Source organism: Notamacropus eugenii, chromosome 2, assembly GCF_028372415.1.
Source record: "Notamacropus eugenii isolate mMacEug1 chromosome 2, mMacEug1.pri_v2, whole genome shotgun sequence".
Taxonomy (NCBI): Eukaryota; Metazoa; Chordata; class Mammalia; order Diprotodontia; family Macropodidae; genus Notamacropus; species Notamacropus eugenii.
Window position 1 is genome coordinate 352,216,293 of NC_092873.1, and position 15,929 is coordinate 352,232,221.

At 42.5% G+C, this 15,929-nt stretch overlaps 1 protein-coding gene across 3 annotated transcripts in view; it reads left to right on the forward strand.

Annotated features, from left to right (window-relative positions):
- TTLL6 (tubulin tyrosine ligase like 6) overlaps positions 1-15,929 on the forward strand; it is a 57,837-nt gene that overhangs the window by 25,987 nt on the left and 15,921 nt on the right. For all 3 annotated transcript variants that reach the window (XM_072646147.1, XM_072646146.1, XM_072646148.1), the window contains 6 exons: positions 311-467; positions 2,524-2,667; positions 5,140-5,225; positions 10,385-10,610; positions 12,580-12,755; positions 14,161-14,349. In XM_072646147.1, the coding sequence (XP_072502248.1) occupies positions 311-467; positions 2,524-2,667; positions 5,140-5,225; positions 10,385-10,610; positions 12,580-12,755; positions 14,161-14,349 (978 nt within the window). The remainder of the gene's footprint in view (positions 1-310; positions 468-2,523; positions 2,668-5,139; positions 5,226-10,384; positions 10,611-12,579; positions 12,756-14,160; positions 14,350-15,929) is intronic.

Here is a 15,929-nt window from a genome sequence, read left to right on the forward strand (position 1 = left end):
GGTCAGATGAGTCTTCCTGACTCCAGGCCTGGCACTCTGTGCACTATGGCGCCACCTAGTGCCCAGTAAGTGCTTAATAAAAGCCAAACCCAGGAGCCTTTCCTGCGTACTTAAGAGAAGGGGACAAATTTAAACATTCTGTGAACTCTAAATGTTAGTGATCATCTTATTATATGATTATTATTATCTTATCAAAGCCATTGCCTTCCACAGTTTTTATATGTTTGGTTTTTAAAGAGTTAGCCTTACTTTGAGCTGTCTCACCAGCTAATATACTTCTTTCCTATTTCCTCTCCACTCACGCTGGTAGTTGGGGCGATTTGCAGAACTATAGCAGGTCAAAAAAATTTAAGACCTTTATCTGTAAGCCGGACTCTGGCTGCCAAGGGAGAGGTATATTTGTTACACGATCTGTGAGAGATATCAAGCCAGGAGAAGATATGATCTGCCAGCTCTATATTTCAAAGGTAATTAAAAAACAAACAAACAACAAACCGTGGTTATTTATCACTTGTTGCATCCTTTTTGTTTGAGTTGCGCTGTGCAGTATGTGGAAGAAGGCCAAGAGCCTGCTTTAGGGGCATCCTTGTGTTCAGTGAACCAAGGGTGCTCATGTGTGCCGGAGTCAGAACCTGGAATCTCACAGCACTCCCTGTCAGACCGAGGTATCCCACACTGACAAACTGGGGCAAAAGAGACAGTTCAGAGGATCAAATATTGAGAGTTGGGAGGGACTGTGGAGGCCTTTGAGTCCCATCCTCCAATTTTACTACCTAGGAAACTGAGGCCCAAGAAGGTTAAGTACTTTATCCAGGGCTACAGAAATTAATGTCTTAGCTGGATCCAATCTTCAGTCTCACTGAGTCATTAGCCGCTGGTAAGAGGATTTTTTTTCCTCAGTAAATCTCTTGTCTCATGTCAGCCTGAGGATGAGAATCCCGTTGAAGAATAACTAGCTTCCCAATTCACAGATCTGAGAGTGGCATAAACTCACATAGGAGTGGGATAATTGTATTTCTCTCAATATGAATGGCCAGTGGACATTTTTTTCTTTTTTTAAAAAGGAAATTATCAATACATTTTGTTTTGGCACGCTAGACATTTCCTAGCGTACACCTAAACACTCCCTCTTACAAAGTACGTTATCCGAAGAGCAGTTTTATCAGTTGTTAACAGAATAGATAATGCTCAGTCATTTTCAGTTGAGTCAGATTCTTTGTGACCCCATGTGGAGTTTTCTTGATGTGGTTTGCCATTTCTTTCTCCAGATCATTTTTTACAGATAATGAACTGAGGCAAACAGGGTGAAGTGACTTCCCAAGGGTCACACAGTAAATCTATAAGAGGTCACACTTGAACTCAGGCCCTCCTGATTCCAGGCCCAGTGTTCTGTACAATATGACACCACCGAGCTGCCCCTGCAGGCACTAGATTATAGGATCCTAGATACAGAACTGGACATGAAAGGGCCATGTTGTACAACCCCCTCATTTTACAGATTGGGATATCGAGGCTCACAGATGTAAAGTAAATCTGACCACAGTCAGATTGTAAGCAAGAGATAGATCTGGGATTTAAGTCCAAAGCATCAGGATACAAAGGAGGATTGTGAGGAACCTAGACTTTAATTTTGTCAGTTTCCTTCGTTCAGACTGAGAGTTGTGCTGATTCTCCATGCTGATCTCATTTGCATTGTTGTATCCATTTTGCCTATTACTCCTTCATCTCTGCTGTCTTCACTTTATACAAAGTTGCCTTCCCACATTTCTGATTTTTTTCGTATTTGTCATTTTTATAGTGCAGTTATATGCCATTATATTTATATGTCCTAATTTGTTCGTTTCCCAATTATGAGATATCATAGATTTATAGCTAGAAGACACTTGAGAGGCCATCTAGTCTAACCTTCTCATTCTACAGATGAGGACACTGAGACCTAAAGGGGTTAAGTGGTTTTTTAAAATTTTTTTTGAGGTTAAGTGATTTGAGGTTAAGTGACAGCTGTCAAGCATCAGAGGAAAGATTTGAACTCAGGTCTGCCTTTGTGCATATTATCTGTCTCTAGCTTTTTGTTATCTCCAGATAATGCTGCCATGATCATTTTTATCTTCAGATATTTTACTGGGATATAATTCTTGCAGTAGAACTCCTGGGTTAAAGAATCAGACAGTTTTTCTTCCCTTCACATCTTTTTACAGTAACGTTCCAGAGGGAAATAGTGCTATAGGAGTGATGGCACCTTGCATCTGTACATAGATATTTTCCCCTGAGGTCTCCTTTGCTCATCATAGTCTCAGACATCTTTGTGAGGTGGGTTAGGCACACTATTTAACAGACAGATACCCTGACAAACATTGAACTTAAGTGCCTTGTCTAGGCTCACCCAAGAAGTTAGGAGCAAAGCATTGGTGCTCTGCCATCCACCAGACCTGGTCCATCCCTGAGAATGGGCTCAAGAGGAAGGCAGAATGGCAGCTTGTCCCAGGTCATGGTGTATGGTTTACATTTCCTTCTCTCTTTCAGCCTTTTATCATTGATGGCTTCAAGTTCGACCTTCGGATTTATGTGTTAGTGACCTCCTGTGATCCCCTCAGGATCTTTGTGTACAAGGAAGGCCTGGCTCGGTTTGCCACCACATCTTATTCTAATCCCTGTTCAGATAACTTGGTGAGTAAGGACATTTTGCATCCGGTCCAACTGTTCATTTCAGGCATATGCTAAAATGCAGGGCAGGGGATGTTAATCCATTGAAAGATGACCCAATTAAAATCTGTCTTTCCTTCGCTTGTCACTCTCACCTCCCATCAGTTGCCAAATCTTACTGATTCTACCACACATCTCCACACACATAGTTACCACCCTAAAGTTTCCAGAATACAGCCCCAGACTGAGTCCATCCCAGGGGTGGGCAGCCCCATACAGCCTTTGGATAGAGGCCATCCTGGAGGCAAGGGGGTGCACGAGGCCTTCCCTTCCACTCTTAGGATTCCAGAGTGCCCATCCCACTTCATTTCAGTAAGATATAAAGCTATGTCATTTCATTTAAAAAAAAAAACAAAACTCCAAACTTTTACTTTTCTTTGATTTTCTTAATTTCTCCAATTAAATATACAAGTCTTCCCCCTTCCTTTATATCTCTCTTTAATCACTGAGAGCTAAAAGAAAAAGTGAAATGAAAAGACAGAAGCTAATTTCCTGTGGTTCCCTCAAACTGTCATCCAGGGATCATAGATTTAGAGTCAAAAGGGACCTTAGAGGATCTCCAAGCCCCTCAATTTTACAGATAGGGAAACTGAGACCTAGAGCAGTTAAGGAACTTGTTCAGGGTTCCACAGCTGCAAAGAGTCTGAGGTAGTCAGCATTTGAACTCATACCTTCTTGACTCTAGGTCCTAACCATTATACAATATTACCCTATGCTGCCACATTATAGCTCTCTTCTCTTTCATAACCAAATGCGTACAAAGGATTATTGGCACTGCTTGATTCCATTTCCTCACACTATAATCTGGCTTCTGACCCTACCACTCAACCAAAATTGTCTTCAAGGTTGCCAATGATCTCCTCACTGCTAAATTACAACGTTTTTTCTCAGTCCTGATCCTTCCTGACCTTGACATCATTTGACACTATCACATCTTTCCTCCTCCTTTATTTTTCCTGGGTTTTCCTGATACTGCTCTCTCCTGGTTTTTCTCCTACTTGTCTGACTACTCTTTCTCAATCTCCTTTTCTGAATCAACATCCATATCTTGACTCCTATGTGTAAATGTACCTTCTAGTGCTCTATACTGAACCCTCTTCTCTCTCCTCTGCTCCCTTCCCCCCTTCTCTTCCCCTCCCTTCCTCTCCCTTCCCCTCCCTTCCTCTCCCTTCTCTCCCCTCATCTCCCTTCCTTTCCCCTCCCCTCTCCTCCCTTCCTCTCCACTCTCCTCTCTTCCCTAGGGTCTCCCACATCTACATGAAAAGCCCTGACCTCTCTCTCAGGCTTCATCCTGTGTCACCAGTTGCCTCCTGGCTATTCCATAACCATTTCAAGCGCCTTATGTCTAAAGTGGAACTCATTATCTTTCCTTCTAACCCCATTCCTCTTCCTAACTTTGTGAGGTCTATTAAAGGTACCACCTTTTCTTTCAGATACTCGGGTATGCAACTTTGGAGTTGTCCTTCGCTTGTCACTCTCACCTCCCATCAGTTGCCAAATCTTACTGATTCTACCACACATCTCCACACACATAGTTACCACCCTAAATCAGAGCCTCAGCACCTCTCCCCAGCAGTATTACTATACCTTTCTCTTAAAAAAAAAAAAATGGTATCTTTTGTTTTGTTTACATCATCAAAATTTTCCCCAATTTCACTCCCCACCTAGAGAGTCATCCCATGTAACAACAAAAAAATATGTTTTTAAAGAAGAAAGCAGGAGAAAAAATCAAGAAAACTGATTAACACATTGAAAAAGTCTGAAAATGTGTGCAACATACCATGCATTATATAATAACCTATTGGATTTCCCTCTATATTTCTTCTCCAATTCATGCTCCACATAGCAAATGGATATTTTTAAGGCCTGGTGATAACCGTGCCATTGTCATGCCTTTCAGCATATTTCAGGGTCCTTCTGTTTCCTCTAGCATAAATCCAGCTGCTTCTGTTGACCACCTAGGGACCTTCCTAGTCTGATTATGACCTCTATTTCTAGCTGAATTGTACAGTCGTCCCTTCTAGAGTCTCCATTCCATCTCCTGACTCCGTTCTTTTGTGCCCAGTGCTCGCAGTGCTCTTTCCTCACTTCTTTCTGCGTGTTGGCATTCCCAGCTGCCTCCAAAAGCGACTCAAATGCCCTTTCCTTCTGATGGTCAATACACCATTCTCCCCACCTCCTCCCAAATTTGTATTTCCTTTCAACATATATTTTATATTTTTAAAATTTCCCTCCCACACCCTGAAAAATGTAAGTTCATCCAAGGTAGAGACTGCTTCCATTTTTGTATCTCAACCCCTCTAGAGTCCAGTGTGTGGCACATAGCAGGGGCTATAAAATATGACAATCCATAATAATAATGATAAATGATTACTAAATGGGATTAAAGCATATCGAATTTTTCTCTCTGACTTTCTGAACTCATTGTCTTTCTAGGATAATATATGCATGCACCTGACTAACTATTCTATCAATAAACACAGTTCTAATTTTGTACGGGATGGCAACGCTGGCAGCAAAAGGTAAGCTAAATGTTTCCTTTTCTACCCCACCTCACCAGAAGCCAACTGCTCCCTGTGATTCTGTGCAGATTCTGTCCAGGCCCAAGGGTGTTCCCAACCTCTGGGTCACACAGGCCCAGGAAATATTTCTTTTTGCCCTCCAGTCATGGAACAGTATCTTCTGTGCCTATAGGCTGTTAATCATTGAAAGGAGGCCAGATCATAAATTCTGGGAGCCTGGGAGAGGGAGAGATAAACACTGAACTGTTCTGCCAGTAGAATATAAAAAGTGTTCTTGTTACAACTGGTTCTTCTCCCTTCCTTCCTTCCTTCCTTCCTTCCTTCCTTCCTTCCTTCCTTCCTTCCTTCCTTCCCTCCTTCCCTTCCTCCCTCTCTCCCTTCCTTCTTTCATTCTTTCCATCTTTCCTTCCTTCCATATTTTTCCTTCCTTCCTTTTTTTCCAAATCAACAAATATTCATTGATTGCCTGGTAACTAGAAGCACCCTGCTGGGTGCTTTTCCCTTGGCCTGTGGTTTTCTACGGTATTGCTAAGCCATTATGGAATATAGGGATTGATAGGATATATATATATGTATATATATATACATATACACACACATACATGATGTATATGTGCATGTAAATATACATATATACATACATATAATATATGTGTGTGTGTATGTTTGTAAACTGTAAAATTGGGATAAACTGTAAAATTGGGACTTACCTCCCAAAGGTATTGTGAAGATCAAATGAGAAAATATTTGCAAAGTGCTTAGGACAGTACCTGGCACATGTTGTTCAGTTGTTTCAGTCACTTACAACTCTTTGTGGTCACATTTGGGGTTGCTTGGCAAAGATACCGGAGGGGTTATGCCATTTCCTTTTCCAGCTCAGGAAACTGAGAAAAACAGGGGGAAATAACTTGCCCAGGGTCACATGGCTAGTAAGTGTCTGAGGTTTTATTTGAGCTCATGAAGATGAATCCTCCTGACCCCAAGCGCAGTGTTCTATTCACTGTGCCACTTAGCTGCCCATCTGTGATTGTTATTATTACCCTTTCAGTGCCCAAAGGTTGTGTCTCAGACTGTAGGTTGGTGTTCCTAAGACTATACATTATGAAGAAGCTGCCGGTATGCATTGGTAGAGGGAGTTTCCTGACTTGGGAGGTCTCTATACCCATACATTCCCAGATGCAGTCCCCGTTCCTAGGTGACTATGCTGAAATTCTTTGCCTATTCATGCTGTAGGTCCAAAGAGTTGAGAATATTGCAAAGTCCTAGTTAACTAACTTCCAGCTCCTCATGTACATAAAAGCTGATTCTTTAGAAACAAAGGGTCTAATGCTGTAGTGCATTTTGAAGTGGGTTTTTGTAGCCTTTTCAAAGAGCCAGAGCAGTTTATCTCCCCAAGCTGGTCTAGGTGAGATGTCCCTGAGTGATATGGCTATCCCATGTGAACTGTTCCATGAGCTGGTTCATTTTTGTACCCTGGTCGGGGACCTTTTCCTGCCTCATTTCTTGCTTCCTTATTTTCATTTGGGAAGATGCACTGGTGCACCCATTCTGAATGGGAGTACAAGCTGAAAAGCTGGGTGAGGGAAGTGGGCCAGGGTGGACAGAGTAGGTGTAAGTTCCTTCTGAGGGTATGAGCCTGCCTCACTGGACAGATGGTGTAATGTAATGTAGGAGTTGTATAAAAGGAAGAAGTCGTCAGATGTGGTCCCTTAGAGGGGTCCTTTTAAGCAGCTTCGTGACATGTGTGAAATTCTTAAAGAAAAAAAAAGAATTTCTCTCCCTTTAGCTGTACAGTCATGGTTTGAATCCATGGTTGTGCCTTATGGTTCCATTAAAATTCTACTCTCCCATTCATCAATAAATACTTGTGGTTAAAATGGAAATAAAAGCGGGGGTGGGGTAGGGTGGGTACTGAATTGGAAGTCAGAGGGCCTGGTTTCAAATGTGATTTCTGCAGTTTATTAGCAGGGTGGCTCAGATCAATTATCCTCTCTGGGCTTCATTTTTATCCTATGTAAAAGGAGGGGATTTGAGCTAAATAAGCTTTAAGATCTTTTCCAGCTCTAAATCTGTGATCCTGTGATCAGCTCTCCCTCGGGTGTCTGATCTCCCTGGGGCTTCATTATGAGAGGGAGGGAGAAGCTGAAACTCTAATAATAATAGTAGAGAGAATCTGAAGTGGCCCAAGACTCAGGTGAGGATGTAGGGAGGTGGCTGTAGAGAGGGCAACCTAATACTGTTCTTTTCCCCATAACCAAAGCAGCCTTCCTTCTAAACTCCCTCCTCTTTTTTCTCTTTCTCTTTCTTCTCTTTCACTCACCTTGAATTCTGTTCTTGATATTCTGTTCTCGATATTCTGTTCTCCTTTTTATATATAGTCTCTGTAAATGAGTTTAATTCAATTCATTAAGCATTTTTAAAGCACATACTATGTTAGGCACCAGGGCAGGTAGGTGGTGCAGTGGTTATAGCACTGGGCCTGGAGTCAGGAATTTCTGAGTTCAAATTCAGCCTCAGACACTTTCTAGCTGTGGGAACCTGGGCAAATTACTTAACCTCAGTCTATCTTAGTTTCCTGAACTATAAAATGGGGATAATAACAGTGCCTACCTCATAGGGTTTTTGTGAGGATCAAATTAGATAATATTTGTAAAGTGTCTATACTATGTTTATATAGTTCAAGGACCATTTCTCATTTTATTTTATCCCCAGCAGTTCCTAGCAAAGTGCTGTGCTCAGTGTAGACAATCCATAAATGTGCCTTAATTTCTAACTCCCTTCTTCTCCCTCCTTTCCCCCTCTTCTTTTCTCTTGTCATTCTTTTCTCCTTTCTGGTCTTCCACTTCCTTTCATCCTTGTTCTATAGATGTTTTTCCTTTCCTACAGATTGCCTCATTCTTACTTTTATGTGAGCCATTTTACCTTAACCTTAGGATCGTGGGATCATAGATTTTTAGAGCTGAAAGAAACCTTGGAAGCTATTGAGTTCAATCCCTTTATTTTTTGCACAGCTATAAGTGTCAGACTTACTCAAAAGTCCAGTGTGCTACCTCTTTTCGCCCTTCTTCCTCTTCTCTTCTTTACTTCCCCTCCTTTCATTCCTTCCTCCTTATGTGTGTGTTTTTTTCCAATTCACTTCAACAAACACTTACCAAATGCTTAATATGTGCCCAGAGCTTGTCTAGGTACCTTAGGGGATACAAGGGATTTTAAGACAGTCCCTGTCTAAAAGTCCCTTATTGTTTCTTCTTTCTCTTCTCCTTTCCTCCCTTCTTTTCTTCCCTTTCTCCTTTCCCTTTTTTCCCTTCCCTCTTTGCCCTTGACATTCATCAGGCTCAGATACTGACTGCTTCATTTGCACTTAATCATATTACATTATGTCCAATCCTCTCCTGTTACAGCTGAGGAAACTGAGACAGGGAGGTTAAGTGATTTGTCTGGAGTCACACAGCTAGTCAGTGCCTAAAATAGGCTTTGAACCTAGATCTTCCTGACTCAAGTTTAACAATCCCTTACCTCTTGGACTACCCAGCTACCTCCTAGGGAACATTTTAAAGTAGGAAACCAGATTGTAGAGGGTTTAGAAGAGAGGAATTTGACTGTGAAAGGGAGGAGAGATCGGAGGGTACTGAACAAAATTTACCCCTTTCCCAGTGTCTAGAGGTCAGTATTAAAAATGTTGATTATTATAGTCTTCTTAGTATACAGCATAGGTAAGTTGTGACTTTTTTAGTTTTTCTGTTTCTTGGTCACTATCAGTAATAATATACCAATAGCACTTATATAGCTCTTTAAAACTTACAAAGCTCTTTAAAACTCACATTTGATCTGACAGAATATCAGCTGTCAATTTCACTTCTCTCAGTGGGCCTACCTGTAGCCACCTTCCCCCAACCCATTTCTAGTTTGCTGCTACTTATCTGTTGAGGGGATTGGAAATCAAATAATTAATTTTTTATTAAGAATTGTCTGTTAAATAAGAATCATTTAGCTCTGAATGATAGCCTAAGGATTTCTGGATGAAATTAAGTACCTGCTTTTACTGCCAGGGGCTTTTAGACAATTGTTTCTGATGTTTTTAAGTGCTTTTTTTCTTTGCTTGCTTGCTTTTAGATTTTAATACCCCTTTGTGGAAACCCAGGGATTGCTTTGTAAAGAGTAATAAAAGCTGCCTTTATCTGTCTGAGTAATCTTAAAATTAATCAACATACTATTCCCTGAGCCTTCATTATTAGAGTAGTTTTAACTTACTTTTGTTATTGCCACTAGAACTCTAACTTCTTTTTTAGCTCAATTGTTAATTTGAGGAAGAAGGAATAATCACAGGGGAATGGACATCTCAGCACATTCACCTCCTTCCCCTCCAAACCAACATCATTTCTATAATTTTATTTTGTGACTTTTCATTCTGAACTGTGATGTCTGGGTCAAGGACTTCTCTGTCCCTTGATTCCCTGATATGTGCCCTGGCCACATCTCTAGTTTCTGCAGCTCAGTCTTCTACAGCATTGTTCTCAGAGTAGCCACTTGGCAGTATAATAAAATGGAAAGAGCACTGGATTTGAAACCAGAGGAGATCTGGGTTCAAATAATGGTTCTGTCCCTCATTACCTATATTAACCTTGGGTAAATTACATCTTAGGTTCATCATTGATAAGAAGAGGGGATTAGACTAGACACTTTAGGTCCCTTCCTACTTTAAATCTAAATCCTGAAGATTCCAATGAATTTTTTTTGCAGGGGGGTGGGGTGAAGTGGGGGTAGGGAGAGACTGGCTCTCTCCATCTCCCCCAAGCTGCAGTTGCAGAGGTGCTCATAGTTTTCTGACCTGGGCTGTTTTGCCCCTCTCTAGGCACTCTGCTGCACCCCCATACACGCACATTCCGGGGTTCGCCATATTGGTGCCAGACTAAGAGTGACTATGATAGCTTAGACCTCCTGAACTCCAGCAATTCACCAGCCTCAGCCTCCCTGACTTGGTAGGGAGAGTAGGCATGCCCCTCCAGAACCAGGGCTCAGAAATGTCTCTTCTCCTGGAGTGCTTTTGTTTTTCAGTTTCCAACACCTTTTGATCTCCACACAGCACTGAGAAAATCTTAGGGGACCAGAAGGTTGGCCTCTCTCCCTTTTTAACATTTTAACATAATTTCTTTTTATAGGAAGCTCTCCACCTTCAATGCCCACATGGATAAACTTGGCTGTGACACGGTGAAGATGTGGCGAGATATTGAAGATATAATTATCAAGACTTTGATTACTGCTCACCCTATAATTAAACACAACTATCATACTTGCTTTCCTAACCACATCATGAATAGTGCCTGCTTTGAAATTCTGGGCTTTGATATTCTGCTGGACAGAAAACTTAAACCCTGGCTTCTGGAGGTAATCCTATTCAGCAGATTTTAAATCAGCCCCTAGCTAAGAGATGGACAGGGGGCAGATGTGTTCCTTGCCCTGTTTTTCTTCAGGCCGTCAGCATCCCCGGGGTTTTGTCTCTTTTTCACTTGGGCTATTCTCCCTTATCCTTCAGTACCAAACCAGCTTGACTGGGGAGTGACCAGCAGAGGGGGATAGACTTCAGGGAATTAGAGAATTTCTGAAGTCCTCCCTGACCTGGAAATTCACACCCAGTTCCTGGCTTGTGAAAATACCGGAGACCCGGAGACAACTGCACCTCTTGGCACAAAGGAGGCTCCTGGGGAAGGGATATTCTTGATTAAGGCTATAAGTAGCAGAGTCCTAGATCAGGCAAAGACAGGCAAAAAAAGATAAAACTGTTTTATCTCCTTTCCTGTTTTCATAGCTGATCTCTTCTTTCCCATAGTCCTTTATTTGATATTCTTTTGAAAATAGTCCTGTTACTTTTTAAATATTATATGATTTTTAAAAAAATACTTGGTCCTGCTGCTTTTTTTGAGGGGGGTAGATGGATCACCCCCAACTAGTGTCAGATACAGCAACTTTCCTCTCAGGTCACTCTAGGGTTGACTTGAGATGGGAGAAGAGGGGAATGAAAATTGAAGTGGTTCTCTTCCTTATTCCCTTCCCTTCTGTGTGCTCCCTGACCTCTCCACCCACCACACACACCCACACACACCCACATACACACACACACACACACGCACACACACACACACATATCCCCTACCTAGGTGGCATAGTGGCTAGAATGCTGGGTCTGAAGTGAGGAAAATCTGAGTTCAAATCTTGCCCCCAGACAATTTTTGACTGAATTACCCTGGCCAAGTTACTTTACCACTCCATGCCTCATTTTCCCCATCTGTAAAATGGGGATAATAATAGCACTTACCTCCCAGAGTTATTGTGAGGATCAACTGAAATAATACTTGCGAAATACTTGGCGCAGTGCCTGGCATACAGTAAGTGCTACATAAATGCTAATATGGGGTTGTTATTATTAATCCGTCCTCTCTATACACACACCCTCAAAAAGTACCTGAAGTGGAGAGAAAGTGAGTTGAATTAGAGGGCATTCCACAACTCTTTTTCACTCGCTGAGACACAGTAAAACGAAGTTAAAACCACTCCCCAAATGAGAATGTTGTCTCTTCCTTATTCCCCTCGAGCTCAGACCCACATTCTTTTCTCACACTCCAAACTCACGTACCTCCTCTAAGATCCCAGGATAATTCTTGGTGAAAGGGAAGATGGTTTAATGGGAAGGAGTTCTAGACTTGGAGTTTGGAGAGACTCGGATCCGAATCTCAGTTCTGACACTTACTAGCTTGTGTGACCACGGGCAAGTCAGTTAACTTTTCTGAACCTCACTTTCTCTTTTTCTAAAATGGAACCAATGTGTGTGCTACCTACCTCTGTGGGGCAAGTACTTTATGAGCCTTAAAGTACTGTGTAAATGTGAGTTATTGCCCAATGTGGTTGTACACACCTGTAATGCCAGCTCCTGGAAAAGGTGGAGGCTACCAAATCTCTTGAGCTTGGGAGTTCTGAGCTGCTATAAAACTGAAGCTCATTGGATGTCTGCACTAAATCTGGCACTGATATGGCTAGCTCCCAAGAGGAGGCTGGAACTTATCCACCAGAGTGCCTAAGGATAAATGAACCCACCCAGGACAGAAACAGAAGGTCAAAGCTCCTGTGCTTATCAGTAGTGGAATTGAGCCATGACTAACCCTTGTACTTCCAGCTGAGGTAATGTGGTGGTGGTGGTGGTGGTGTCAGGGACCCAATCTTTAAAAAAAAGAAAAAGTGAGTAATCCTTGGTGGACTACTTGAAGGGACAGAGAGGGTCCCATCAATTTCTACTTCTAGTAATTGTTCCCTTTTACGGTCTGGTAAGCCTAAACCCCAAGCCACCGTCTTGCCCTCTCAGGTTAATCACTCTCCAAGCTTCTCCACTGACTCCCGGTTAGACAAAGAAGTCAAAGACAGTCTGCTGTATGACACCCTCGTCCTGATCAACCTGGGAGCCTGTGACAAGAAGAAAGTCCTAGAGGAAGCGAGGCGCAGGGCAAGGTTTCTACAGGATATCCGTTCCAGGGAGACCAGGTGTGCCCTCAGGATGAGGAAGGGCAAGAAAACCTCAGTGCTCCTTCCCCCGATCTCCCCTCCCAATCTCACTTCCTGTTTCCCTAGGCATCTTTGCCACCCTTTCTCTGTGCCCAGGAGTCCCAGAACTGCCCACTTACAGACCTTGTTCTGGACAGCAGCTGCCATTGAAACTCTAAATTTTTTCATTCCCGCCCCACTCACTCCCTCTGCTTAAAACTTGGTCGGTCATGTTCACATTCCCTCATACTTTCCTTTCTGTCCTCTGAAATTGCAGTCTAGTGAACTTGATAAATTAACCCCTATTGGTGCTTATGTCTTAGCGTTACTCCTCCCAGGTAACATTTTTAGATGTTTTAATCAGGGTCTTTTGGAGTCACAATTCCTTCATCTTGCAGTAAAAATTCCTGACTGGTGTGGGATGTACTTTGGGGAGAAGAAGGGGCCTTTCAGTGTCCCCAACTGATAAAACTTGGGAAACCCTGAATTGTCACATTGCAGACTGCATTACTTGTAACTCCTTGAAAGGGAGACCTTTGGAGGACTGAGGGGAAGGCGAGATGGGGGGGAGGAGATGGGGCAGTCAGGTGGTGGTTCAGTGGATAGAACACTGGCACTGGCCCTGGAGTCAGGAGAACCTGAGTTCAAATGTGGCCCAAGACATTTGACACTTCCTAGCTGTGTGACCCTAGGCAAGTCACTTAATCCTGACTGCCTAAAAGAAAAAAAAGAATTGGGGGTGGCAATGGGAGGATTGGTAAAAATCAGAAAACCTAGGTTTTGCTTCTGGTCTGGCTGCATATTCAGTGACATCACTGGATATGTCATTAGGCCTTGATTTTGCTGCTTTGAAAGAAGTCTCCTAACATAGAAAAAAAAATCACAGTTATAGAGCTAGAAGTGACTTTCAAGATCTTCTTGTCCAACCCCCTTCAATTTACAGATGAAGGAAGGAGCTGAGGGCTGGGGACTTGTCCAAGGTCATATGTAGGGCCATGTCCAGCACCTGAGGCTTTTGAATTTCTGTTCTTTCATTGCTCTCCTTTTGACCTTTACTTTCTAGGGAGACTGAGGAAGAAGAATATTGTGTCCATAAAAGCATGTCAGCCTCCTGGGAGAGAGTCCCTTGAATTCAGGAAAACACAAACCTTTTCTTGAGGAGATTGTTCCTCTTTTGGAGGGGGATGATTCCCTATCTCATTAGAACTAAACCAAGGAAGATTTGAAACACTTTAAGCTATTTCTCTCTTGGTACATCCGAGAGAACGTGTCCATTGGCAATTCTGATCAAGGAGGGGTCAAAAGTGAGGTCTGGCTTGGAGGTGGGAGAACTGGACGAGATGACTGCACCCCAACTCCCATTCCAAGAAAAATTGTTGCAATCCCCTATCTCTGCTTCTTGCAGGGTTGAGGAATTAAAGAATTATCAGACTGCATGGCTGGAGAAAATAGAACATTATGAGAAGGAAAAAAGTGGCGGCTTCCGGAGGATTTATCCTGAGTTTGGGTCTGAAAAGTATCAGAAATATTTTCATCACAGCAATTCACTCTTTCAAAATACGGTGGCCTCCAGAGCCCGGGAAGTGCACACCCGGTATGAAAAGGAAAGCCAGGGCCTTCAGAGGGTGGGCAAGGCAGCGGGGTTTGACTCTAGGAGTTTCACCAATGTGTGCCATCACCATAAATTATTCCTTGGCCTTAGACGGCCTGGCTTGACCATAGTTGCTAGAAGAATATTTATCCCCTTATCCCATAGGCCTCTCAGAAAGACTGAAAAGTATAAAGTTTCAAGTTGTCAAATAGGTGGGTTCTTGTTTGTGGACACTCATTTAACCCAGATGGACAACATTGCAGACCTGGTTCTGGATCAATGTATTTTCTTAGGAACAGACAGGAGTGTCTGCTACTGGACATCTTTGTCCTCTGGATTCCCCACAATTATCTTCCTCATAATCAAGGGACCAGAAAGGTATGGGATGTGAAGCAGCTTGGAAAAAGAGGCCCAGTCTTCCTAGCTTGCATTCTAGAGTAACCATACTGGGGTATGAGCTTGGCAGAAGGGAATGGTTTCCCGTTTCCTGTCTTCCCCCAGAGATATTATTCCTAGAATTAGAAATTATGTGTGTATGTGATCTGAAGTTGAGAATGAGGGGGTTGTGGGGACAATGAATAACTCCTGTTTCCTGCTATTAGATTTCTAGGTTTCAATACTGATTACCTTAGAATCAGCTGTTGAGGATGGGGCTGCTCTGGGAAAAGAGGGGTGAAAACTTGTAGAAAACCAGGTTTCCCTTCCCCCTGTTTAGATAAAAACCCCATCTTGAGTGGGAGGACCCCTGGGCCAAGGTGCTCCCCACCCCTACTAGTTGTCACCCCCCCAACCTCAGTTGTCATTATCTATTATTATTAACAAGGGTTTCTTCACTTCTCTCCTTTAGTACTCAATAGTTTTAGCATCATCATCCACCATTTTCCTTTTGGTCACAGGAGGAAATAACCTCTAATAACCCTGTTTCTTGTCAGAACAATCCTTCTCTCTGTACCCTTGGTTTCATTATCTTCCATCTACTCCCATAGTTGAGAATTCTCCTCTTCCTCTTCCTCTTTTTGGTTTTTGAGTTCATAGCTATGATTTTACTGATGTAGGAAGCTCATGGTGGGGAAATTTCTTTTGTTAAAATGATTAGCAACTGTTCTGAAATTTAGAGAGTTAATTGTGAGGGTCACTGAGAGGCTGAGAGGTTTGTCCATATGTCTTTCAATCTTCCTCTTTTCATTGACTCCTCATATATACTTATCAACATCCTCATCTCCTCAATTCTAAATCAAAAAGCCTCTTCTTAATTCATCTACTCTACTTTATCCAGCTACCATCCCATACCTCTCCAAACTCTCCCCCTTTCTCAGTCCTTTCCACTCCATACCCCACCCTAACTTCATTTCTTGACACCGCTTTCTTGATCACATCTCCAGTGATCACCAAATCCAGTGAACTTTTTTCAGGCCCTTTCCTCCCAGACTTCTTTGTAGCTTTTACCCTTGTTGACCATGTATTTCTTCCAAATACCCCTTCTTGTTCAACCTCATAGATACCAAACTCTTCCATTTTCTTAGTTTTCTAACCATGCCTTATTTTCTTCCATATGCCTTTGTAATGTTGTTCCCCAAGGGTCT